This window comes from Dermochelys coriacea, chromosome 1 (assembly GCF_009764565.3).
Source record: "Dermochelys coriacea isolate rDerCor1 chromosome 1, rDerCor1.pri.v4, whole genome shotgun sequence".
Lineage (NCBI taxonomy): Eukaryota > Metazoa > Chordata > Testudines > Dermochelyidae > Dermochelys > Dermochelys coriacea.
The window spans coordinates 337,975,394-338,002,133 of record NC_050068.2 but is presented as its reverse complement, the minus strand read 5'-3'; the positions used below and the strand labels follow the sequence as shown (position 1 = coordinate 338,002,133).

Below are 26,740 nucleotides of genomic sequence, written 5' to 3'. Positions count from 1 at the left end.
TAACCGACATTACTAGACGGCAAAAGTTTCTACAGTGTAGACTTGGCCTAACTTCTCCTTGACCACACTGTGCTAGAAATAGATACACAAACAATGCCCAACATCACATTGCCATGTAAGAAATTTCTACAGGCAACAAAGCAGCAATCTGTCAACTGGTCAGGTCCTATCCACATCAGTCCCACAAATCAAATCTTCCCACATCCGTAGGATGCATCCGATGAAGTGAGCTGTAGCTCACAAAAGCTTATGCTCAAATAAATTTGTTAGTCTGTAAGGTGCCACAGCATTCCTTTTCTTATAGCAGCTAGAGACATACTTAAAAAACAAAGAGAAAGCTGATACCTTGGAGAACAACGAAGAGATCTATACTTGTCCCCTATCTTCCACCCCTCTGTAAGTCCTTCATCCTTTCCAGGGGGAGGCATATCCCACACATTGGGAAACACTGCATTGGGCTGTGGAAGTGGAACATCTCCCAGCGAAAGTAATGGAAGCCCCAAATCTCAGTTCATTTAGTATTAGATGATAGACCAGACTATAAAAGTTACCATAGAGAACAAGCCCACCTTGATAAGGGTGTGGACTTCATAATTTAACATCTTTTCCTTCTTGCTAACTTCTCTTGTATGACAGAATCCTCAGATCAGCAATATGGGATACAGAAGTTGATATAGCTTACGTGCCAATAAGACCCCTTTATATATTTGAATGCTGGCAATAGTGTCACGGAGTCCCACGAAGTCCCTGGGTGATGCTCTGGAACTGCTCCCTATGAAGCCAGTCAGGACTCTGGGGAAGTTTCCTTTCTGTGAGCAGACTGTCTTCAGGATACACAGCTCACCCAACTTCCACCTTCCTGGGTCTGACCTCGGAGCATTCAGCATCCTCTGCCCCTCCATGCGCTTCCCACAGCGAATCTGCCCAGGTGGGGTCCTGGGGAAGCCAGAGGGTCCTGCACCCCAACTCCGCAGTCAGACATGACTCTCAGCCAGCCAGTAAAACAGAAGGTTTATTAGATGACAGAAACATGGTCTAAAACAGAGCTTGTAGGTGCAGAGAACAGGACCCCGCAGGGGTCCATTTTGGGGGGCAGTGAGCCAGATAACCCCATCTGCACTTCACTCCATGTCCCCAGCCAGCCCCAAACTGAAACTCTCTCCAGCCCCTCCTCCTCTGGGCTTTGTCCCTTTCCCGGGCCAGAAGGTCACCTGATTCCTTTGTTCTCCAACCCTTTAGCTCTTACCTTGCAGGGAGGAAGGGCCAGGCCATCAGCTGCCAGGAAACAGGATGCTGGCCATTCTCTGTGTCCAGACCCCTGCACACACCTACCCTCTAGGGCTCTGCAATAATCATACGCCCTTATCCCACCACCTAGATACTTAAGAACTGCATAGGGGAAACTGAGGCACCCCCACACTATTCAGAGGAAACATTAAGAACAGTCCCGCTTCGTCACAAATAGCATAACACATTTTCTAATCAAGGTTGCCTTGCGTACCAGATGTTCCACTCTGGAGTGCACTCTGTGGTTTCTTGCACTCTGGTGCCTCCATAAATACTGCAGCTCATAACTGCCATGTATGGATCTACACAATAAAAATTAAGACACTTTATGTGAAGCTTTGAAAGCTTTTCCTAGGGGGAATTTTATTCCTATTTAGACTGGCAGAACTAGAATTAAAACTAGCAAAGCTCAAGTAGAACGAGAGACGGAGTCAAGCGAAGAGGAGAGGAAAAAACACCTTTTACAACAGAGAGGCCTGCCTGATCTTCTGTCAAGGGGAAAGGGAAAAAAAAAGGGTGCTGGGCTATTAGGATTCTTCTGGCCACATCTTCTTGGAGATCAAATGGGGATCACAAGTTGTCCTTCATTAATGTACAAAATAAAGCGAGCAGCACTGCAAACAGAGAAGTGAAAAGGAGGACTAACATGGCCTGAAAATAGATAAAAGAAGCTACTTGATGGCTGTTCCCTGAACGTATAATGAGTGTATAACTAGAACTGGGTGAAATGTTGTTTGGTGAAAAATGCAGATTTACCAACACTGAACTGCTTCACAGATTCATGCTACTTGCACTGAATTATTCGAGTCAAAAACAATAAAAATTTAATAATCAACATTTCATTTAGAATTTTTTGAAACTAAAGGTTTCAATTTTTTGGTTTGAAACAACTTTTTGGTTTCAAATTTTCCTTTAACTGTATTTTTTTTAAAAAATTCAAAAATATTGAAAAATGGATAAAATCAAAATATGTCATTCAACCCGAAATGAAATTGTTTTTAAATTCACTTGACTGGCATTTGTGAAAACTATCATTTTTGGTCTTACCAAAGACATTTTTTTTGTTTTGCTTATCAAAACAGCCAAAGAACCAAAAAAAACCCAGCTATTCGCATAGCTCTCTATATAACTACCTGTGTACTGCACCTTTAAAATGTTGAGGCATTTCCTGCTTGCTGCAAGTGCAGCTGTAGGGCAGCTGCCATTTCTTGTTTCATTTCACAGGCACAGTATTGCAGTGTAAACCATTCTCTCCAGTGAGACTTTATATTTGTGCTTTCTTTCTTTGTTGTTTTCCTTAAATTGAAATAAGGATAACCTGGATTAAGAAGCATATGGTAAATTGGAAACTGTGTTAAAATTACAAGCTATCACTGTAGTTAAAAGGGCACTCCTAGTCCCGCTTGCATGCTAATGGAGGAAGTAGAGAAGTGTGCAATCTAAGGGCATATCTTCACTATAAATGCTACTGCTGCAGTGCTCAGGTTTCAGAGTAGCAGCCGTGTTAGTCTGTATTCGCAAAAAGAAAAGGAATACTTGTGGCACCTTAGAGACTAACAAATTCATTAGAACATAAGCTTTCGTGAGCTACAGCTCACTTCATCGGATGCATTAAGGGGTTTTCTGTCACAGCAGGAAATCTGCACCTCTCCGAGAGTTGGTACCTAGGTGTGGCGTTTAGATCCTGCTTGTAATTATTAGAATTGGGAGCACTGGCTGTTAGGAGTCTGAAAGGACAGGAAACAGGAAGGAGGGGGTGGGAAGTTGAGGAGGCAGAGTGAGAGCTACCAAGGGTGCAGCAGCACCAAACCTTGGTAAAGAGGTTTCCACTTTAAAAATAAAGTCCTGTTGAAGTTTGTTAGTACCTTGCCTGGTTGCTAGAACATTTTGGTGATGAGGGTGGGATCTTCTGCCTCTGAACCCACCTGTACCCTTTCTGCAAAGCCCAGGTGAGCCTCCAATTGCTTTTACTGTCTGGATCCACATATTTGAGACTTATCTGCTTGCAATCACTGCTACATAGATTTCTTAAGTAAGAAAGGGTGCTCTGCTAATTCACTGCCTTGGAGCAGAAGGGCAGCGTATATTTTACACTTTTCCCCTTGCAGATGATAAATATGAGACTGCACTCGCTGCATTACTTTTTTGTGCTAAAAGTGAATGTAGTAGCTAATCGCTACAGATTTCGCCAGCGTGAGCAGAAAACGGGAGACTATAATGCAGTAAATTGCTTCCCTGAGGAGTCTGATTGTAATTTGTGACTTTGGGAATATGGCAGATGAGATTATTAGAGACCAGCTCATTGAGAAAACAACCATGCTTCGTGTAAGAGAACGCTTACTTCTAGAACCACAACTTATACTAGAAAAAGCAATAACCATTGCTACTCAGATTGAGTCAGCTACAGCTGAAGCCAAAATAATGAGCATGGATACAAGAGGCAACTTCAGGAACAGTCCAGGCTGTGACTCCTTTGCAGAAAAGTTCGCTATTGCTGCAGACAAACGATTACAAGAGGAAAACTAATGGAAAACCACCAACTCAGCAAATTCAAACTACAGTAAAAGCATGCTTTCGCTGTGGATCCCCACAACACCTTGCAAGCTACACAGGATGTCTGGCAAAAGTAGCTCAGTGCAATCATTGCAAAAAGATTGGGCATTTTGCTAAAGTATGTCCCAGCAGACAGTTCAATCAATAGGTGCATGCAGTTACAATACCAGATGTTACTGTGCTGAGCGTGGACAAAATCACTACTGCACATATTCCAGAACGAATAAAGTACACTGTAAACGTTTCCACCATACCCTCAGGCAAACCACACTCTATTCCGCTAATGTTGGACACTGGCTCAGCAGTGTCTATACTACCTGATTCCATCTATTTGCATTACTTTAAAGATGTACCTCTTACTGAACCCAAACTTCACTTGGTGTGCTATTTGAAAAACCGTATTCCAGTACATGGCTGCCTGCCAGCAATAGTTTCTTTTGGCAATTGATGTGTAACTGCAGAGTTCTACATTGTCCACAAAGGCACTCCTATCCTTGGCAGAGATTTATTGGCTGCTTTAAATCGCAGGGTAGTTAATGGACAAATTGATCTTTTTCAGCAAAGCACTCTTGCGGTACACACACCAGTTTCAGCTGGGACCCAACACCAGGTTGAGGAGAAACTCGGCTGTGCTTATGGGTTTCTGCATAAAGTTAAAATTCGGAGTAACGTGATGCCTGTGCTACAGAAGTTACGGCACTTACCATTTTCAGTCAGGGAAGCTGTTTCAGAGGAACTTAGAAAACTTGTTCAAAAGGACATTATTGAAGAGATCAACTCCTTGGAATGGGTTTCACCTATAGTAGTGACGCAGAAGAAGGGTGGAGGCATTCGCCTTTGTGTGGACTTAAGGGAGCCAAATAAAGCTATTGTGATTGACAGCCATCCTCTTTCTCACATAGAAGAAGTATTTGCAGAACTCTGTAGAGCAAAGATGTTTTCTACTCTTGATTTGCAGCGCGCATACTACCAGGTTATGTTGCATGAAGATAGCAGAGACCTCTCAGCATTTATTACACATGAGGGACTATTTTGTTTTAAATGTGTTCCATATGGTCTCGCATCTGCCTCAAGTGTCTTCCAAAAAATGATGTAATTGATTCTGAAGAATTAACATGGAGTTCAATGCTATCTGGATGACATTATTGTGTTTGGAAATACTTCTGAGGAGCATGACAATAATCTGCAGTCTGTACTAAACTGCATCAGAAAAGCAGGCCTCAAGCTCAATAGGTCCAAATGCCAATTTAGACAAACTGAACTCTCTTTTCTGGGGCATACAATTTCACAGGCTGGACTAAAACCTGATCCAGATCATATCCTGGCAATTTCAAATGCTCCTCCTCCAACAGATTTGCAAACCTTACGTTCCTTCTTGGTCTTACCTCCTGGTATGCAAAATTCATTCCCAATTATGCTTCTGTCATTGAACCGTTATGAGAATTACTATGGAGAAGTTCAGCCTTAGTGTGGACAACAGATGCACAAGCTAGTTTTGAAACGGTGAAAGACTTGATTGTACATAGTCCAGGACTTGCATTATTCACTCCTGCATTGCCCACAATTGTAACTACTGATGCTTCTGATTATGGACTTGGGGCTGTCCTCACAACTGCATGAGGACAACACAGAGAGGACTGCTGCATTTGCTTCAAGGACACTAAGTAATGCTGAGAGGAAATATTCAGATGAAAAAGAAGCACTTGCTTGTGTCTGGGCTACTGAAAAATGGAGAACTTATCTGTCGGGCTGCATGTTCAGGTTGTGCACAGACCACAGCCCTTTGATGACATTGCTCACCACGAAAGGACTGGGAAACGCAGGATATCATATTGCTAGATGGTCTGCAAGACTACTCTCTTTCCATTATGAACTGGAATATAAACCTGGAAACCAAAATGTGGTCGCTGATTGCCTTTCTCGCCCGCCTTTGCCTTCACCAGATGGTCCAATGGAGGATGAGGATGTAGCAGTTGCGCTTATTACAAGCACTCTCACTGCAGTTACAAGAGAACAATTTCAAGCTGCTTGTTCAGCGTGTCCAATTCAACAAAAACTATGGGAATTTCTGACAAAGAGAGGCCCAGTAACCCTAAAAACCTTGACCCAGTTTTGCTGCCTTATTTTAGAGTTTGGGATGAACTTTCTTTGCTTGATGGCTGTGTGCTACAAGGTACACACGGTCTACTTGTGCCAGAAGAATTACAGTTAAAATTCATACACCTGGCACACGATACTCATCAAGGAATTGTCAGAACCAAACAACGACTACAGGATCTGTATTGGTGGCCAGGGATGGACTCTCCAACTGAAGCACTCATAAAATCCTATGTCACTTGCCAAATGCATGATAAGACAGCAGTGACATGTACCCCTCCATTACAGCCTGTTTCTCTTCCTAAATCTGCATGGGAAAAAGTGGTGATTGACCTTGTAGGACCCTTTGATACTGCTCCAAGTGACTGCCATTATGCCATCACTTTAATAGACTATTTCAGTAAATGGCCTGAGGTAGCGTTTACATCGCAAATCTCTTCTGCTACAGTAATTAAGTTCCTCTCTTCAGTTTTTAGCAGGGAAGGTAACCCCAAAGAACTGCTTTCAGATAATGGTAGTCAATTTACTTTCCTGGAGTTTGAAACTTTTCTAGCAGAGAGAAACATTTTACACAGAAGGTCATCCCTATATTACCCTCAAACCAATGGGGAAATGGAACGGTTTAACAGAAGTTTGAAAGAGAGTTTGCAAACGGCTAAACTGGAAGGGCGATTGTGGATAATCTTCACTTCTGATTTCTTGCAAGCATACCAGGCTACACAACATGCCACAACGCAAAGATCACCCACAGAGTTACTGCATGGAAAACTGATGAATACTAAACTGAACATTGCTGGATTGTTAAAGGCACGACCTGAGGCCCCAACCGAGGATGATGTGAGAAAAACAGTTGAACAGAACCAAGCAAAGTCTAAGGCTTTCACAGACAAGGGGCGGGGTGCTAAGGAACCAAAGTTTGAGTGTGGTTCCTTTGTTAGAATACGAAAACCTGGAATTTTATGCAAAGGGGACCATAAATTCACAGCTCCTCTTAAAATCATAGCAAAGAAGGGACCTTACACCTATCGACTTTCTGTTGGGCGGGTATGGAATGCTTCTTATCTTGCACCTGCTTATGCACCAAGAGGAGATTATGCCAACACCCAGTCTGCATTGGATGACTTCACCATAGTATCAACACAACAAGACATTGCACTGGAACCGGGGCTTGAGAGACAGCCTGTCAGACCCAGACAACCACCTGTCTGGACTAGAGACTATGTTATGTAGTATCTACACTGTTTTCAGTGTAATATTTCTGCCAACAGTATAGTATCTTGTTTCATATTTGTTCCTTGGTTAGCACAACAATGTTTATTTTAATTGGGAGAGTTTCTTAAGAGAGGAGGGAATGTGGTGTTTAGATGCTGTTTGTAATTATTAGAACTGGAAGCACTGGCTGTTGGGAGTCTGAAAGGGCAGGAAACAGAAAGCGGGGGGGGGGGTGGAGGGGAAGTTGAGGATGCGGAGTGAGAGCTACCGAGGGTGCAGCAGCAGCTTGGTAAAGAGGTTTCCACTTTAAAAATAAAGTCCTGTTGAAGTTTGTTAGTACCTTGCCTGGTTGCTACAACACTACGTCACAAAAGAATTCTTCCATCAACCTAGTGGTGTCTACACCGGGGCTTAGGTTGGCTTAATTACATCACACAGGGCATGATATTTTTCACAGCCCTAAGCGATGTAGTTAAGCTCTCCCAACTTTGTAGTGTAGACTAGCCTTAGGTCTTGAGCATCACTCTGGGGCGAGGTGAGTTGAAATATGCCTCTCTGCTGTAGGGGGCAGTTTGGTCTCTCTTTCTCTGCAGTTGGCTGTTGTGTGCTAGATTTCTGGGTTTCAAGAAATAAAGTATTTTTATGTTTGTTTTGTTTCTAACTTTCAGTGTGTATGCTGGGATTATAAAGTGCATGTCTTGCTTTTAAAATTTTGGAAAAAACAACACTCCAGGATAATATAATTGTCATAAATATAAAGGGAAGGCTAACCACTTTTCTGTATACAGTGCTATAAAATCCCTCCTGACCAGAGGCAAAATCTTTTCACCTGTAAAGGGTAAAGAAGCTAGGATAACCTCGCTGGCACCTGACCAAAATGACCAATGAGGAGACAAGTTACTTTCAAAGCTGGGGGGGCGGAACAAAGAGTCTGTCTGTGTGTGTGATGCTTTTGCTGGGACCAGAACAGGTATGCAGGTCAGAACTCCTGTAAAGAGTCAGTAAGCAATTTAGTTAGTTATGCGTTAGATTCTGTTTTGTTTAAATGGCTGATAAAATAAGTTGTGCTGAATGGGATGTATATTCTTGTTTTTGTGTCTTTTTGTAACTTAAGGTTTTGCCTAGAGGGATTCTCTATGTTTTGAATCTGACTACTCTGTAAGGTATTTCCCTTCCTGATTTTACAGAGGTTTTTCTTTTACTTTTTCTTAAATTAAAATTCTCTTTTAGGAACCTGATTGCTTTTTCATTGTTCTTAAGATCCAAGGGTCTGTGTTCACCTATGCAAATTGGTGAGGATTTTTATCAAGCCTTCCCCAGGAAAGGGGGTGTAGGGCTTGGGGGGATATTTTGGGGGGGAAGACATCTCCAAGTGGGCTCTTTCCCTGTTCTTTGTTTAACATGCTTGGTGATGGCAGCATAAGGTCCAAGGACAAAAGGTAAAAGTTTGTACCTTGGGGAAGTTTTAACCTAAGCTGGTAGGAATAAACTTAGGGGGTCTTTCATGCAGGTCCCCACATCTGTACCCTAGAGTTCAGAGTGGGGAAGGAACCTTGACAATAATTAATTAATTAATATTGGTCAATAATTTGGCAGCACCTATAGGCCTCAGTCATGATCAGGACCCCACAGTACTGGCTCCTGTTCAAACAGAGGACCAGCCCCTACCCGGAAGAGCTCACAATCTAACGGACTATCATGTTATTAGAAGGATAGTGATAGCTAATGATCACAAGAAGTCATTTGCTTCCTGCGTGCTGTGTTATTTTTTCAGTTTATTATTATTATTTTTTTAAATCTCTTGATATTGTCAAAGGCTGAGATTTGTTTATTATTGAAGAGCTACATGTTCTAATACATCCATTTACACTGATTGAAAAAGTGAGTGCCGCACACAATCCCCAAGGCAGCATTCAAAATCTGAGCACAGGGAAGTTATGTTAACAGCCAATTTAGGAGCAAGGAAATTGTCAGAGAGAGTCTGGTGATATTCAGTTAGCTGATTTGCCCGATAGGCAGACAGCATCTGGTCTACTCCTTCCTCCTCCAAAGCACCCCCACTTCCAAGACCTGGGATCCCAACTCCATGCCTTCCCTGTGTCTGTGCTGGTGTCTACTCCCTCCCCATATCCTCTTTCCATACCCATTTCAAGTCTCCATCTCCTCTGCATTTCTCTCCGCACCCCACCAGTCTCCCACTCTCCTCATCCACCCATGCCTTCCACTCCCAACACACTTCTGGCTTAGCTCTGCTGGTAAAACACCACAGCCTGGAGCTTGAGCATGTTAGATTCTGAGTTGGTGTACACTGACTTCAGAATGATTCTTTACCCTAAAAAGGGAAGCAAAAGCTTGCTTCAGGCCCAAGAAGATTAGAGCTCTCCTTTGCCACAAAGCCTACAAACCATTTGACAAAGGCTGTTCTGATGACTAATATTGTCTCATTGTTTCCTTGTATTCCCCCATCTGTCATTATCCATCTGTTGCCCCTTTCCTCGTCTTTGATTGCCAGCTCTTTTGTGAAGGTGCTGTTTTTTCTGTTCTGTGTTTGTACATTGCTTAGCACAATGGGGTCCTTGTCCATGACCAGGGCGACAGTAATACAAAAATACAGAATATTTTACATGTATAGATTCCCTTTCATCCAAAGATGTCAAAGCACTGTAAAAAATATTATAAAACCAAGTAGGACCCTCCAAAGAGAAATTATATGGATAGTGTTAACTTAAAAAAAAATCACACTTGTCTGAAAAATATTTATCACAAAGGGTGTGTCTACACTGAAAACAGGATATGTGATTGCAGCATATTTAGACATACACGAGCTAGCTGATCTAGTTAGTTTGATCGAAGTTAGTTTGAGTAACAATAGCACTGCAGCAGTTTGGGCATCTTCACTGACTAGCTCCACCTAGACCCTGGCTATATACTTAAGCAGCTGCCGCCCATCCAGCCATGGCTTCATTGCTATTGTTACTCAAGCTAGCTTTGATCTAGATAAATAGATCAAAACTAGCTCGGACATGTCAACACATGCTGCAACCACACCTCCGCATTCAGCTACAACAGTGCTTTAACGTGGCTTGTGTAGTCGCGGCAGAGCTCTGGGAGAGAGCTCTCCCAGCACTCTAAAAAACCCACCTTCATGAAGGGCGTAGCTCCCTGTGCTGGTACACTGTCTACACTGATGCTTTACAATGCTGAAACTTGCTGAGCTCAGGGGGGTGTTTTTTCACCCCCCTGAGCAAGAAAATTGAAGTGCTGTAAAGTGCCAGTCTAGACAAGCCCTTACTGTTGTTACATGTAACATCTAGCATGACTGTAAGAGAGAGATTAAAGAAAAAACATTTTCTCTGTTTACTTTGTATATTTGACAGCACTAGTAGCTAGTCAGCTCCACAGTTTCCCATGTCCTGTCAGTAGGGCTGGCCAGAAAAGAAGATGTCTATTCCATGAAAAATGTCAAAGTTTCAGAATTTGTTTTTGTTCCTTATCGGGACAAAACAGACCTTTCAAAAAAAAAAAAAGTTGCCAAAAAAATAGAGGTGATCTTTTCAGGCAGCAACAGGGAAGAGAAAAAAACATCTACAAGAAACATAAGGAAATGTGATTTTAAAACTACAAAATTAGAAGGAGGACTTGAGTACTGAAACTTGAGGCTATACCTGAAACTTTTAATTCTTTGTTTTAAAATTGACTAGATTTCAAGTTGAGGGATGTGTCTTTTTAAAGCAAAACAGGATCCGCACAGATCAGTCAATAATTTGGTTAAAAAAACAAAACAAAAAACAGTAGGTGGGTTTTATTTTCAGGAAGAATCAAAACAGATTAGAGATGTTTCCAGTCCCTCTCGCAGTTTTATCTGAAGGCTCATGATACTTGATGCTTTTATTAAGGCCCAAGTTCCAGTTATGAAATTACCAGAGAATCTCAGCTTTCAATTAAATAAATACATAAATAAAACAAACCAAATCAACAAAATTAAAAATATATGCTTCTTTATGCTATGGAGACAAGCTTGAAAATGTGATTTGAGTGGAATGTAAAGGCTGAAAAACCCATGTCTTCCTCCCCAATACCAGTCTAGCAGTTACTCAGGTCTTTACTTAACCCTTAAATACCCCAACAACCTGCTATGGGTTCAATCCGATTATCATCTGTGCAGTTCTTCCAGTGAAGAAAGCTTGCCTTTCATTTTACAGTTGGTCTTCTGATTTCCAAAAACCTAAACATTTCTGCCGCTGAAATGTTCATATTTTCAAATGGGAGATCTACATTTCCACATAAAAACAAAAACCTCTCCCTCTCTATAATCCGAGTTATAAGGCATGGATCCTAATTAGTGCAGAAGATTTGTTTATTTCTGGGAGTAACATTTTAATTTTTCTAACAAGCATTTCGGCCTAAAATTGTGATTTTACAGGAGTGAATGGCGTTCTTTGAAATTTTTAAAATGTCAGGCAGCTTCTTATCTATTTACATCCTAGTGCTGTAACATTTTGGCTTGGTTTATTGCAAATTATCTTTTACTGCTTCTACCTTCCGGGCGCTAGGAAAGATAGTTATACTTCTGGTAGGGAACAAGTGAAGAGGAGAATTCTCACATGGGTATTTAGAATCCCACTGTATAAACTCTTATAGCATTGAATGTCTGCAAAAATCAAGTGGCAAATCAGCAGTGAATATCAATTATACATCTGCTGCATTTCAGAGGCAGATGGTACTTTAATTATATATCTAAAATGTTATGGACAATTTTCACAACGCCAGCTTCATTGAAATGGTGTCATTAGCACCTAAAAATATCAGTGCAAGGTACACATTTGATGACACATCACTACTAAGAAGTCACCCTTTTTTGAACAGGAATATTCCACCAATAAGCCAATAATAACCCCAAAAAGTCAAACAATGCACATGCCCGCAGTCCTGTTACCCTCATCCATATGAGAAATTTTTACTGATTGAAACCATAGGACTACAGTGTGAAGAAAGGTTGGACTGAGCTTTGTGTGTTGTAGTTTCTGACAACTATATTAGGCACTAAGAGAAGGGCCGACGTTTGCTCTTTATTACACTAGTTTAAATCAGAATTAACCTTACTGGGGAAAATGAAGTTACTCTGAATCTACACTCATGTAGCCAAAACCAGAATTTATCTGCAAGAGAATTAGGATCCAAGCATGTTCCCATTGAAGTATATGGCAAAAATTCCACTGAAATTAATAGGCCTAGCACTGCAACCATCAATCAAAGAGTGGTCAATTGATATGGGACTACTTGTGTAAGTAAATACTGCTCAGGTCGATTAAAGGCTGCAGGAATGGGGCCAATGATGGCAAGATGACTCCCTCACTGTCTCTAAGAAACAAATTCTCAAAATTCTGTACATATACATTCTACTCACAAATAATAGAATTTGAGCACCGCTTGGCAAATATCCACCTGACTGCCCTCTTAGCAAGGGGTTAGTCATTAAATAAGACAGAAAGTATGTATTTTACATATATGGACTTTGGTAATAAAGTTATTATTGCCCATCAATGAGTCAATAATTCAAACACATCTAGGACTGGATTGTATTCTTCAATTCCATTATATTATATTCCAAAAAACCTGTTTTCAGTCAGGCACACTTTGGCACATGTCCAAACTAGGTCTTGAAAGTGTCCAGTGTGCACATTATGGGTGTGCAGCTTGGCAGTGCTTAACTACACAGACATTTTTTACAAATAAACCTGAGGCTATACATGAAAAATGTCATGTGCAAAGTATGTGTGTGTGCATAGGTGTGTGAGCACACAGGTATAGAAAGTTCAAAACTGCAACTTGTGTTTGAAAGTGGTTTCTTCAAACTTAATCACAGCACTACTGTTAAAAATGTTGTAATGAGGGGCAACCCAAAGTTGGAGTGTTTGGAAGTGGATCCAAATCCAAACTTCCCCAATGTTCAGAGAGGTCAGGATCTGAGGCTTGGTTTTGGGCCATCTCTAATCAATGTTCTTTTGCTGATCTTCCCTGCAGCATTGATTCACAACGTGCTAAATAAAGAGTGGTCCCTAATGGAATTTAAATCCTGCATCCAAAGGCAAGAAGCCTCTTATTCTAACTGAGAACTATTTCCCAGGAAAAAGCTGAATGTTCATCCATCTAGGCTGACAAGAAGCTATTAAAAATGTGTTCATACTATAAGAAGCATGGGCCTTCCAAAACAGAGACATGATTAATGAAATTACATGCATGTCCCATTGCAAGGCATGGGAAAGCAAACAGAAAGCATCAACTATTGGATATACAAAGAAAATAAGAGATAAAGATGAGAGACCTTTACTTTCACTGAATCAGTGCGCATACAGGTGTTTGTAAAGTCTGCTTTGATATGGATGCAGAAAGTGATATTGGCTCCATCCAACGTGAAATCAACTTATGCTGTTTGATTAAGCTGCCTTTCTTGATCAGCACCTGACTCAAAAAAAATAACTTAAGAGGGGAAAAAATCTTAGCACTAATAAGTTGTACATCACACTTCAGTGCAGTCATTGCTTGTGTGCTCTTTTGCTTTCCCCATCCTGGTCCCTATTTTGGCTCTTTAGGGATCATTGTAATCCACGAGTGCCCCCGTGCAGTCCCATTGCAAGAGTGGGGCCTTAGAATAACACAACTCTCTGCCCTGAAGAGCTCAGGGCTAGGTTTTTAAAGGTATTTAGGTGCCTAACTTCCATGGGGCTGTGCTCTTTTAAGCAGGAAGCCATCTTATTCTATGGGAGTCGCCTAGCACACTTCTGGACACTTGATGAACACAACCAAACAAGATATACCATCATTATTGTGCTGTGTTTAATGTAATAAATATGTAAAACCTTGGCCACCAGTGAACATGACTATCACCATTTTAAAAAGAAAGACGTTACTGTAATATAAGTTATCCTTACTCGATAGTTCTTACTGTAATTATTTTCAATTAAAAAAAAAGAATTCTTAGTTATTTTGGTGACTCTCAGGTTTCTTTTCAAGATATTATTTATCATCCTTCTTTCAGTGAGTTTAGGTTTGGTGAGAACCAGCTGGACAATTCTGGGTACTGTTTTATCCTCAGAACAGGTGGAACATGAGAAACAGTAGGACACGCTCCCCCAAAGCATTAATGTGCCTCAGCTCTGAGCTGCAGGGAAAATTTGTAGTGATTATAGGATGATAGTTGGAACTGGAGAAAGGGTCAGGTTTCATGAGGGATCCTGTTTAGTGTAACACCAAGGTCTCATAAATGCAAGCTGATGCCAGGCTGCTAACACACACATAGACACACACTACATTTTCAGCATGTAAGACTGGCCAGTCAGAATGCTTAATAAAGAATTCTTTCCTACAAAACTGTCTGCTGGATGCAGTGTGAAACAGACATGAGATAACAGTTCAGTCTCCAGGGGCCACTCATTCCTCAGCCTACTGCTGAAACGCCTAACAAGAGCATGCCTTGTAGTAGTTGTTTTCGGGTTATGGACACTTATCCACTAAGAATTGGAGTGAGATCAGACACAAAGAACATTTGCTTCTATCTACAATGGGCAATGGCATCAGATGGAATAACACAATTATTTAATTTAAATGTTTAAGACAACATGCCAAATTCTGCTCAGATTGATACCTGTATAAATGCTGAGTAAATCCATTAAAGTCATTATAAATCCAGAGTAATTGAGGGCACAATTTGCCCTGTATCATTGAAGAGAGAAGAGAGTGGGGAAAAGGGTTTTAATACAGCTAATTTTCATGCTTTCCTATTACAGTAGCCTATACCATAGTAGAAATAATGACCTTGACTAGGCATGTCCCTGGCTACTACTGACCTAGGGTTAATGGCCCAAGGTATAATTTTAGGTTATCAACTATCATGGCCCGTAATTAATTACCCAGAAATACATTGTCCTTTGACCATTAAGTTTCAATTATGTTCATATTATTCAGAATGAAAAACATTTCAACCAACATTTATTGCAAAGCTGTGTCTCTGGCTTTACTTTAATACATTAGTTGCAAAAATCAAATGCATATTAGTCTGAACATTTGTTATACAACATTTCTCCATTAATGTTACCCAAGTTACTAGTAACTAAACCAGAGAGGCTTCAAGTGTTAGGATCACAGGCTGCCCAGAGATGGGAAATATGCTCAAAATGGATTTGATATCTATATTACTGGAGCACCCCATAAAGGAGTTACTTTTTAGATATTTAATGGTTTAAAACTAGTTAGACGAGTTGGGAAGGGAGCAAGGGAGAACTCATTGTAGGGAACAATCCTTCACTGGCAGAGAGAGAGAAAGAGAGAGAGAAAGAGAGAGAGTATTTTAGTTTCGGTAGCTCTAGCTGAGCACCAGATAAGGTAATTAAGAATTGTACAATTGTCCTTAGTGGATTCTGCTCTTTGCCTTTCCTACATTTGGCCGCTTTGTACCATCTTGGCCATTGCAATTCTTTGTCTTCAGTTATCAAAGGAAGGCTTTTGCAAACAGGTGGGTTTTGTAACACACTCTGAAAAGAATTAAGCTTGGGCTCAATCCTATCTTCTCTGGTTGGCTGTTGGCATCATTCAAGGAAGCTTTATCCCCAGCTCTTCTAGGGCCTTAAAAATTAGGACCAAGGACTGGAACTGGCACTGGAAGTGATCTACAAACCTTTCACCACTGCCTTTTATTTCTTTGAACGGTAGCCAAATTGCCAGTTCTCATAACCTCATCAGCTTCTTGGGCTTCATTGCTGAATGCCCCACCTTAATACCTTACACTTCAAACATCTTTCAGCAGTGCTCAAGGAACATTAGTTGTGTGCATTCATATCTGAGCCTCTTGGAGCATGAGATGCCCATCCATATTGCTCAGGACAAGTGCATGCTATTATTTAACAGTTGGTTTGCCCCAAAAGGCCATGCTGACACCACAACATGTGCAGGAAGCATCTGCTCAATGTCAAGTGACAAGGGACTGGATCATGGATTCAGCATTGTTATTTTTTATATAGGTGTTTTAAGGATTAGAATAAATTTAGGCCTTAACATATTTTATATTAAATTCAGATTTCATTTTAATTAGTTTTATTTTTAAAAAGAAAAACATACTGTAATTTACATAATAAAATCAAAATAATCTGATTGAAATTTTAAAAATCTGTTTATTTTTTCAAAAAATATACATTTTTATTCACCCTAAAGCCAATATAAGTGGCTGAAATATAGTTGCCAGATTACAGAAACTTGCACATTCACTGTATTTATTGAGAAGTAACCATACAGAAATTTTGCAACTCCCTATACTGTGACTGGTTCATATCATTAGCTAATTGGAATAAATGCTTTTCATTGTATTGAGAAATAAGTGTAGAGTTACTATGGAAATAAGGGCTTGTCTACATTTACCGGAGGATCGACGCTGTTGTGATCGATGCATCGGAGGTCGATTTAGCGGGTCTAGTGAAGACTCACTAAATCAATCACCAATCGCTCTCCCGTTGATTCCTGTACTCCATTTCATGGAGAACAGTAAGGGGAGTCAATGGGAGAGCATCTCCCATTGACGTCGCATAGTGTGGACCCTGCGGTAAGTAGATCTAAGCTATGTTGATTTGAGTTACGCTATTCATGTAACTCAAATTGTGTTGCTTAGATCGACTTTTCCCTTTAGCGTAGACAAGCCCTAAGAGTTGCATAGCCAGAGTTCAGGGAATTGAATAACTACAGTAAGAAAAGACTGGACTGTTACACACGTGAAACTGAAATACTTTGGATGAAATAATATAATTACAGAATAATTTATTATTAATTATGGCTTGGGGATAAATCAACACTGTCAAATTAACAAATAATCAATTTTTGTTTAAAAAATATACTCTGAGAACTTTCATTGTCAATACACTAAGTGATCCATCCATACTGCTAATTGACCACTTGTCTCTTAATTGTACAGAACCTCACATTAATCATATTGAAAGCCTACTCAAATGTCCACTAACTCATTCCCAGAAACATCCAATTTCTATAATCTCATACAAAATTGATGATTATGTTTTGGACAAAAAATAAATAATAATTAAAAAAAATTAGAATGACTTCCCAGTCATTCTGAATGAGTGGTTGAAAAATATTCCTGAAATGAAAACCACCACCTTATCCTTAATAAACATCATCAAATTAGCATTCTGTTTTGTGCCTGGATTTAAAAGCATGGTAATAAAGGGGAAAAGTCAGACATGGAAACATTGCCATCTGCTCATTCACACTTTAAAAAAAAAGTGTGCAGAAAAGAAAGAAAAGGAAATCAATCACATGTGCTGTAACAGAATTACAATGGTAATAATTTCATCATTCTCCAGCTAAAATAGCACAGGTATCACATAACAGATCTCATCACAAAGAGGCTAATTGCAATCCAAGGATTCAACCTGACTGAGTTGAATTAAGTGGCTTCTGTATTTGTAATATTAACATCCTGGCCTCTTTCTCTCACCAGTTTACACTGAGAATGGAGCCTCGATATCATTGTGGTGAGTGTTTCAGAATTACACAAAAAGAAATGAGGGCCAGAGTCCAGGCCTGGAGGGGTAATTAAGAGCAAGCATTATAGAGTTTAAGGCCGGAATGGACTACCAGATCATCTCATGTGGCTTCCTGTTTATCACAGGCCATCCACACCACCCAGTGCCCGCACACTAAACCCAACAACCAAAATTAGACCGAAGCGTTATATAAAATGCTGGGCATCGGCCACTATCCCCCCCCTCCCGAGCAGGTACTTGACTCCTCCACCCCCATCCTCCAACACATCAATCAGCAGAGCTGGCCTGTAGGGAGGGTGAAGCATCAATCCCTTCCCTTGGGTGATCTTGGAACTGTACAGCTACTCATCAGCTCGTGCCCAAGGCTTGTCGTAAAACCACAAATTAGTATATTTAGCAAAAGTACCTGCAAGAAGAGGGGTCCTGGTGTATGACTGGGACTCTTAGGTGCTAGGATTATAATAAGCGCTATGTGATCATCTGGTCTGGTGACTTCATTTCACCCTTTCAGATCTGAATTTGAAACAGTGGCATGAGAGGGTGAAAAGGCAGCTGCTGGCCTGATTCTAGGCAATATTGCACTATCCATTTCTAAGCAACAGAATGTTCTCCTTACAAACTGATGACACAATGTTGTCCTCCAACAGGTGCTGAATACCCCCTGAAGTCCAATGAGGACTGCAGGTGCTTCTGCATTAAGCCCTGTGTAGAAATAGCTGCATGCTTTTCGCTTGCTTGAAAGGAATGAGGCAGCTCAGATCTACATCCGAGGGGCTGAGGTCACTTAATTGGTAGGTAGAGGTCAGAGCCAGAAGGTTAAAATGTCACGTGCTTGTTACATATACTGAGCGAGGGTAGTAAACAGTGAGATAATTTCAACCTGAGAAGTGACATTTACAGTTAGATAGTGAATGAGCTCACCCTTCTTTTGTAACACTGCTTCTCCCAAAGGCATTAATATGATCCTCCAAACCAAGCTTTCTTGCCATAGATGTAATGGGCACAGCCTGAATAGTATAGAACACATTTCCTTCAGTTCAGGGATCTAAATTTGGGCTCTGTGGTCCAGCGTCTGCATGCCCAAAACTTGCATTGCACATGGAAGCTGGGTAGGCTGCTAACTACCCAATTTGCACTCATGAGGATGGGTTTAGTGGATGTAAATTTAGCTGTCCATCTGTGCACTATGTTTATGAAGAGTCAAAGCTATTATCAAGATCAATACCTCTAAAGCCAGCAAAAGCAAGGCATTGCATTTTATATGTTTGGTAGCAATAATAAGCACTACTACTCCTATATAAAGGCTTTTCAGCACAAGGGCCAGCCCTTGAGGTTTGTGCCTTTGACTTCAACAGAAGTAAGATCAGAAACAAACATTCTGAAGTGTTTGAGATACTTTGAAGAGTTAAATCTAACTTCTGAGAGGGAAGTATTATTAATCCCTTTTTAAAAAGGGAGAAGTCGAGGCACAGAGAAACAGACTCTGGGATTTTCAAAGGAACCTAAAGGGGTTGGAACTGAGTGCCCATTGATTTAGTGCAATTCAGGCACCTAACTACATTCAGCTCCTTTGAAATAGCCTATTCACAAAGATACAGGAGTGGAACCCAGGTATCCTGAATCCCACCTTGTGCCTCAGCATCCTCCATTTATAATGTAACTGGATATTATAGATAGGTGTTGTCAGTGTTATTTTTATTTCATATTGTTAGTGATGTTTTTAAACTTTACAAACCCCTTTGGGACAAAAGATGCCTCTACAAGCAATTGTCATTACTATTGTACTAAGCTGTATGTGATTTCTAAATGGAACATTATTTACGGAGGGCTGATATTTATTATTGATCATTTATTTAGCCCTAGAAGGTATTGGAAGGTTAAGTCCAACAATGACCATGAGGGGCTCAGATACTATGGTAATGGGGGCCAAATAAGCACCTCAGTGTAACCATCAAGGGGCTTACCTAGGTTCCTGGGTCTCTGGGCGCTAACAACTCAGGGGGACGCACTGTCCTGGGGAGGAACGGGGGGCCACGGGCAGATTCAGAGTCTGCTAGGCACCCAAGTAAGTGAGACACTATTTCCAGGGACAGGAGCCCTGCCAGCTTGGGGGAGAATAGCAGGTGTGGCTGGATGGCCACCAGTGCACCTCATCAGGGGAGGGGTAGTGTCTGAGAGAAAGGAGGGGGTAGAGTCAAATGATTGACAAGTAAAAACCTTAGAAGAGCTAGCCTGACCAATAGGAAGTGAGATGTGCCCTCTGGGAGCCATAGGCGCCGAGTTTCTAATCTGCCAGGAGGTGCTCTCCCCCAGCTCCACCCCTTCCCTCAATGCCCCAACTCCGCCCTGCTTCTTCCCACCCCTGCTCCACCTCTGCCCCTCCTCTTCCTGTCCCCCCTCTCCCCTGAGCACGCTGCACACTCGCTCCTCCCCTCCACCCTCCCAGTGCCTCCAGACATCGCGAAACAGCTGATTCGTGGCAGGTGATAGGCACTGGGAGGGAGGGGGAGGCACTGATTGGCAGGGCACACCGGCAGACAGGAGGCACTGGGGGGAGGGGGAGGTTCTGATAGAGGGGCTGCCAGTGGGTGCTAAGCACCCACCATTTTTTCCCATGGGTGCTCCAGTCCCAGAGCACCCTTGGAGTTGGTGCCTATGCTAGGAGTCCTGAGAGGGAGAAGCCCAGAAAGGGTAGGACTTACTGTGGGACAGCTCATGAGCCTCAGGGTGCATGCAGGGATCCCCCTGAGAACTGGCCTCTGGGTATCTGGAAGCAACGGCCCTCAGCTTGGTCCTTTCCCTCTTCAAGGTGGCTCCCAATTTAACGAGTTTTGTTTGGAAAACTCCCCACCCAGGCAGGCCGAGCTAGTGCTTCAGTGCCTTAGGTGAAATCAGTCTCTACTGCTCTGGCAGCTAGCTCAGGGCTGCCCTACTACTGTCAGTTTATCGGAGCTCTACGGGAGTGAGGATGTTTAGTGGAGTTTTGTATCTGCACCTGACCCCTGCATCCCTTTGTGGTGAGAGGAAATCTTGGGACAAGAAGCAGCCTGATTCCTGCATGAAGAGGATCCCTGCCAGCTGTGATCATCAGTTATTCGGCAGTGGTCGGCAGTGGCTGAGGAGTCAAGATCCATCTCTGAACTGGAGAATCATTGGTGGAGTTGTGAATGGACCATCTTTTAGATGGTCAGGGAAATTGTCTGGGAGACTCCCTGATCTGTGTCCTCAAGCCAGGGGCTGAAGGTTTGGGGATTTTATTACCAGCAGCCTATTAAATCCATGGAAGGACTTACCATTTTATCTCACATGAGAATCTTTTGGGCTGTACTGAATCAAGTCAGCTAGGTTGTTTATTGCTGCTACAGAGGATATTGTTGTCACGAGTTATCAAGGGCCCCTACAAAATACATGTACAAACAGGACACTAATTTTTTGGTTTGCAATATCAGGTCATGTGACAGGGGAAATTCATGGGTATTATCGGCATGGCCACCAGTGACCGTGAGAGTAGTGGTTTACCCTGTTATGTTGTATTTACTTCCTGTTTAGTATAATGACTGTGTTGCATATATTGTATGTGGTTGTGTTATTGCAATTTTCCTTCCAAGCTGCCCTGGTGACCCTGCCCGAAAGTAGTGAGGGGGGTGGAGGCACCACAAACTAAATTCATATGGGAAGAAAATAAAGAAGTTACACCCTGCTGAGCTGGAGATGGGATCCAGAAGAACCAGGCCTGTCCATCAAAACCTGTAAGGAGATTGGCATTAAAAGAGATATCCAGGCAGAAAGGGATGCTACATTAGCTAGATAGGAGGCAGTGAAGACAACGTGAGGGGAAGCAGGAGACGAAAGCTCAGATGTGAACGGAAGTAGGGCCCACCACGCCCTTGCTGAGGAGAAAGAGAAGCTTCATCGTGAGATACAGGGGAAGCAGAGCCAATGGAACAGGTGAGTGACATGACAGGAGGAGATTGTTTTGTGCAGCAGCATTTTGGCTTAACTGCTGAGGACAGCTGTGGTTGATGCCTTCCCATTCTGAACCTCTGCAGTCAATCAGTGCATATTAAAAGGTGTTTTAACCTATGGTACTCTAAAAGGTCACATCCCTGAGAACTAATTGTATGAATTGCTGTGAATCCATCTCAACGGAAACCAGGTAACATAACTTACTATGTCATTAAACCCCCCATGATCAATACCAGTCTGCTGCTTTAAAACATTGCAGCAGACTAATCAGATGAACATAAAATTTGTACTGTTGTTGCATCAGTGCTAAAGAGCCTAACACAGAAAATGCAATGGCTTGTCTGGGATGAAGATACACATGCTATTACACCCTTATAATGCTCACTCCTCCTGGAACACAGAGGCTGATGCAACCTGGATGCTAGTGATCAGGTGATCCTACAGATAAAATTGCTGATGCTCTGTAGCAGGCTACTTCCTCAGTTCCAGCTGAAGTGATACTGCTTGTCTTTTGCAATCTGTGCAGCTTGGTAACATGAATTCTGCAAGGCAAGGCACTGCCCAGGCTCAAGTCATTTCTAATAATGAAGGATCATTGCCAAGAAAAAGGGATTCACATTTAAACTTTTCAGTCCGTTCCCATTTGTATTAAATGTAACAACTCTACAGCAGGAAAAACCCAATTTGGATTTGTGTAAAAAAGCCCTTTCATTGGGCCTCTTCCCTGACTTCTGTCTATAGGGGAAAGTTGCACCAATTGAACTTGAATCTGTTTTTAAACCAATTTTTTTTAGCTAGTTCTAGCCTGTGTGGACATGATTATTTTGATGTAAGAGCAGACACAAAGACAGTCCCTATGGGGCAAGGGCTGTCTTTTTGTTCTGTGTTTGTACAGGCCCTAGCACAATGGGAGTCCTGGGTCTATCACTGGGGCTGCCAGGCACTAGTGCTATACAAATAAATAAATAAAAATAATAATAAACTGAAATAAGACTGGTTTCAGAGTAGCAGCCGTGTTAGTCTGTATTCGCAAAAAGAAAAGCAGTACTTGTGGCACCTTAGAGACTAACAAATTTATTAGAGCATAAGCTTTCGTGAGCTACAGCTCACTTCATCGGAAAAAAAAACTTTTTTTTTCCCACCAAATGCATCCTATGAAGTGAGCTGTAGCTCACAAAAGCTTATGCTCTAATAAATTTGTTAGTCTCTAAGGTGCCACAAGTACTGCTTTTCTTTTTGAAATAAGACTGTCCACACAAGGTTTGCACTGATTTAACTAGATCACACCATTAGTTAAACCTGCCTGCCTGTTTTTGCTTAATCTGTGAGCCCCTTGGGCATACTCAGCTGGTACATATGGGAAGTGCCTAGCATGCCGTGGGCACTACCACAAATGATAATTTTCCATTACAATTGCCAGTGGCATTTGGGAAAGCAGTATGGTCCAGTGTTTGGGTCAGCTACGTTCCCATATCTGCCACTGACTTACTGTATGTATGAGTTTGGGCAAGCCCATTAACTGTCTTGATTTCCCTATCTGTAAAATAGGAATAACATCACCATCCCAGGTAAATGCCTGGAGATCTCCAGTTGGAAGAATCATTTAAAGGCTAAGTAGTAGTAGTCTTATAGCATGCACAGAGAAGTAACCCCTCTCCAAAAGCACTGCTTTTGTGCCTGAAAAACAACAACAACAACAACGGATGATGGAACCCTTGAGGCACACATTACTGATGGGAAAGTGTGGTACTGAAAATGTTTAGAAAAGGTTCTCTTGATGTGGATAGCCCACCACAGCATTAAGAGCTATTTCCTGAAGGTGAAAGGTTTAATCCTTTTAGTGTAGGGGAATTCAGAGAAAAGGTTCCATTACAGCAGGATGATGTAGGTACTTGTTGCTGACCCCAGGGCAGGCTGCTCAAGCATGCATTTTAAACAGAGGCAAAGGCGGGGATTCTGATTGGTGGCTACATCTTGCCATACACCAGAAAACAAAACAAAACAAACAGCAGAGGCAAAAGGGCAGTGGAATTTTTTTAGCTACAAATCTTCATCCCGTTCAGAATACGCCAGAACAACACCCCTTTGCACAGAAGCCCCAGAGAGACATTTGAACCTAGAAGCTTGGGGCATTTGTTACTGAGTTTCAATGCATATTTACCTGTCCCAGCACTGTATCATCCCTCTAAACAGATTGCCAGAAGGGTTAGAAACCAAGACTTTCAGATCCATGGCACACAACCCTACCACTTGAGCTAAAGGAGTAGCTCCAATAGCTGGTAGCAGTATTGGGCAGTTATGCACTAGTGAAGTAGCCACTAAAGGGATCTACAACACAAACTTTGTCGATGTGTTACATATGGGTGCATGAGAATTGAGATAACAGAAGCTGCAGTATATTTAAAGATTAGATGCACCGTAAACTGCAGAAAATAGTACTGCAAGGTAGAATACAGGATACATACACATGTGGGCATGCCTTGTTGTGCACAGAGCCACAGAAACTCAGATTTTTGGGTGCACATTTTTCAGGCAGCTTTGCACAGTGACAGAATTTCACCCAACAGACAGAACTGGCTAAAAGAAATAAAACAAGGTGGGGGGTAAATTGGAAACATAAAAATACAGGCTGAGAATTAAGACAGAAGTAAAACAAAATAAATAATTCCTACTCCTACTATTTGCACTGACTCCTTGAGAAACTGGGGACCTCTTAGTATACCTGTGAAAGGTCAGAGGCAGGGAAAAGGAAGAGACCATTTAAAAAGCCTGGGAGGGATGGAAGAAAGAAAGGGCAGCCTGTATAGCACATTAGTCTCCAACAAATATAAAAACAAATCATCAGTACATTTAATAGCGTATTTAGAGTTTCAAGCACCAGACGTAAGATTTGCCCTTCTCAACTTGACCTTTGTTAACAACTCAAGATGTTACAGACCTATTATCCTGCAGCATCCCCTATATAAACTCATCATGTCTGCAAATGCTATGTTCCAGGAGACATTCCCTTTCTCAGTCAGAAAGCAAAGATATATATATATATATATATATATATATATATATTGCACTTGCTCTTTGCTTGTAAAAAGCCTCTTGTGGAAATGTTATGGAGACATTTGGACACAAACAAATCCAGCAGAGATCTTACACTAAAATTCCTTCTTATGCTACAGCATAGAAAATGGCAAGACAAATTATTTTTAAAAAAGAGAGAGAGAGAGATTGAAAAAAAAATAAAGCTTAACATCCATCTCTGATGCCACCAAAGGTTTATTTTAATTGCAGCAAGATATCATTATTTTCCTGGACTCAGACTCCACATTTTATGCAAAATAATCTTCTTTGAAATATTATAAATCTGCAGAACTTTGAAAAGTAGGTCAGTAGCGCAACATGTAGTAAATGTCTCATATAAACACTAGCCATTTCTCTCTACAGGTTGTAGTCAACATCACATCCAGCATACTCATTAGCTAGTCAAGTGACTATTCACTGGTTTACCAAATGATAACAGCATCATCTCTAAGCATCCATTCATTGTTAACGACATATGTACATGGATTGATGGGGGAAAAGACTCCTTGGCATTTAGCTGTCTTGCAATTAGCAAGGAAAAAATGAGAGAAAGCAGAAGGAAGAAAAGACAGATTTTAGATTGTCATATGATGAACTATGTGGAAGTCTCTACAGGTTGGGATAAACCAGGATGCAAATATACCTGTATATTAAAGGCATTTCAAAATATGAACATTATTAGTGGTCAATATGCTTAAAACCACCATCAGAGGAATGTTTCTATGTACATTCCAAATGAACTCATTTTCAAAGTTCTCCAGGACCTGTTAAAGAAAAGCATGTAGTCAACACACTCTCAATGATTTTCTATTCAGGATCCATGCAATCTCCCCACCAGCCCCTCAATAAGCTCCATTTCAGCAAGCACTTACCATCAACAAGCTAAGAGCAGATTCTGGAGCACGCTGAACAGCCATAACCTACTCTTCCTACATACAAATCCTCCCTCGGATTTGGTCAGCCTTCGGCCCTGTATCACAGCAAAGCATCCAGCAGCACCTACAGCAAACTACAAAAATAGAAATCCAGAATCAGGGTCAGATAGCATTTTCCTAGAGGTGGAGTAAGAAAAAAAACACAATCAAAAAACAACAATCCCTTCTCAATCTAGGAAAAAAGCTGAAGCTAGGCCAAATTTTACACTAGAGGGAGGAGAGAAATGGAATGGAGAGCCTGCTGGAAGAATGAGATATCGGAAGCTGCAGGATATTTAAAGATTAGATTTACAAAGCTACAGTAAGCTGCAGGAACACAAGACTCATATCAAACACCTACATGAGAGATTAGAATACAGGATATAACCCTCTCCCTCCCCCACATACCCACCATACTGAATAGGATTAATTGATTTAATTATCATTATCTTTATTGTGGATAAAGCACTAATAGCCCAGTCTCTCTGCTCCTTCCCCCCTGCAGTACTGATGCAGAAACAATGCTAATAAATATCACAACATACCGCTTCCAAAATGGTCAATTTTCTTCTCTCTTCTCATAAAAACCTGCTCCTCTCTTTGGAAAGCAGACGTCTGCATAATACAGACATGAGCAATGAATGAGAGGAGCAGAACCAGGAAGCGCCAGGCATTCACTTCAGAGCAACAATTACCTTTATCGTATTCGAGTGAGAACTGGGTTATGCACTGACCCTTTTCACCTTACCCAAAAAAATAAAATCTATTTCTCCTCCTCTCCAAATGGGCTCAGCTCCCTGTGGAGCTAACACACTTACTAGAGACATGTAATTACATAGCCTTCTCTGTTAGCGCTCTGAACACACTGGCTGTACCACATGCAAACAGCAGAGCCAGGAATCTTCTCCCCCCGCATTCCCCTCCATAAGGCTACATGTTATGATCCCCTGTGGAGTGTCTACAGCTCAGGCAGACGTCGAAGGCTAATTGTGGGGATGGGAGACTGTTAAGACACAGGACAAATTAGCCCGAGAAGAAGCCCCTTGTTTAAATATTGGATTTAAGTGAAAGAGATTGATTTTCACAGAA

The 26,740-nt window shown here is 41.5% G+C and overlaps 1 protein-coding gene across 2 annotated transcripts in view; it reads right to left on the bottom strand.

Moving 5' to 3' along the window:
- The window catches only part of FRMD4A (FERM domain containing 4A), a 545,903-nt gene extending 519,390 nt beyond the window's left edge, over positions 1-26,513 (bottom strand). The window contains exons 1-2 of one of the 2 annotated variants that reach the window (XM_038383022.2): positions 26,197-26,513; positions 25,610-25,746 (exon numbers count right to left, since the gene is read on the bottom strand). In XM_038383022.2, coding sequence (XP_038238950.1) covers positions 25,610-25,654 — 45 coding nt within the window. In that variant the 5' untranslated portion in view covers positions 25,655-25,746; positions 26,197-26,513. Of the gene's footprint in view, positions 1-25,609; positions 25,772-26,196 lie in introns of those variants that run through there. The other variant, XM_043498286.1, reaches the window with a different exon arrangement.
- Between the last annotated feature and the right edge of the window lie 227 nt (positions 26,514-26,740).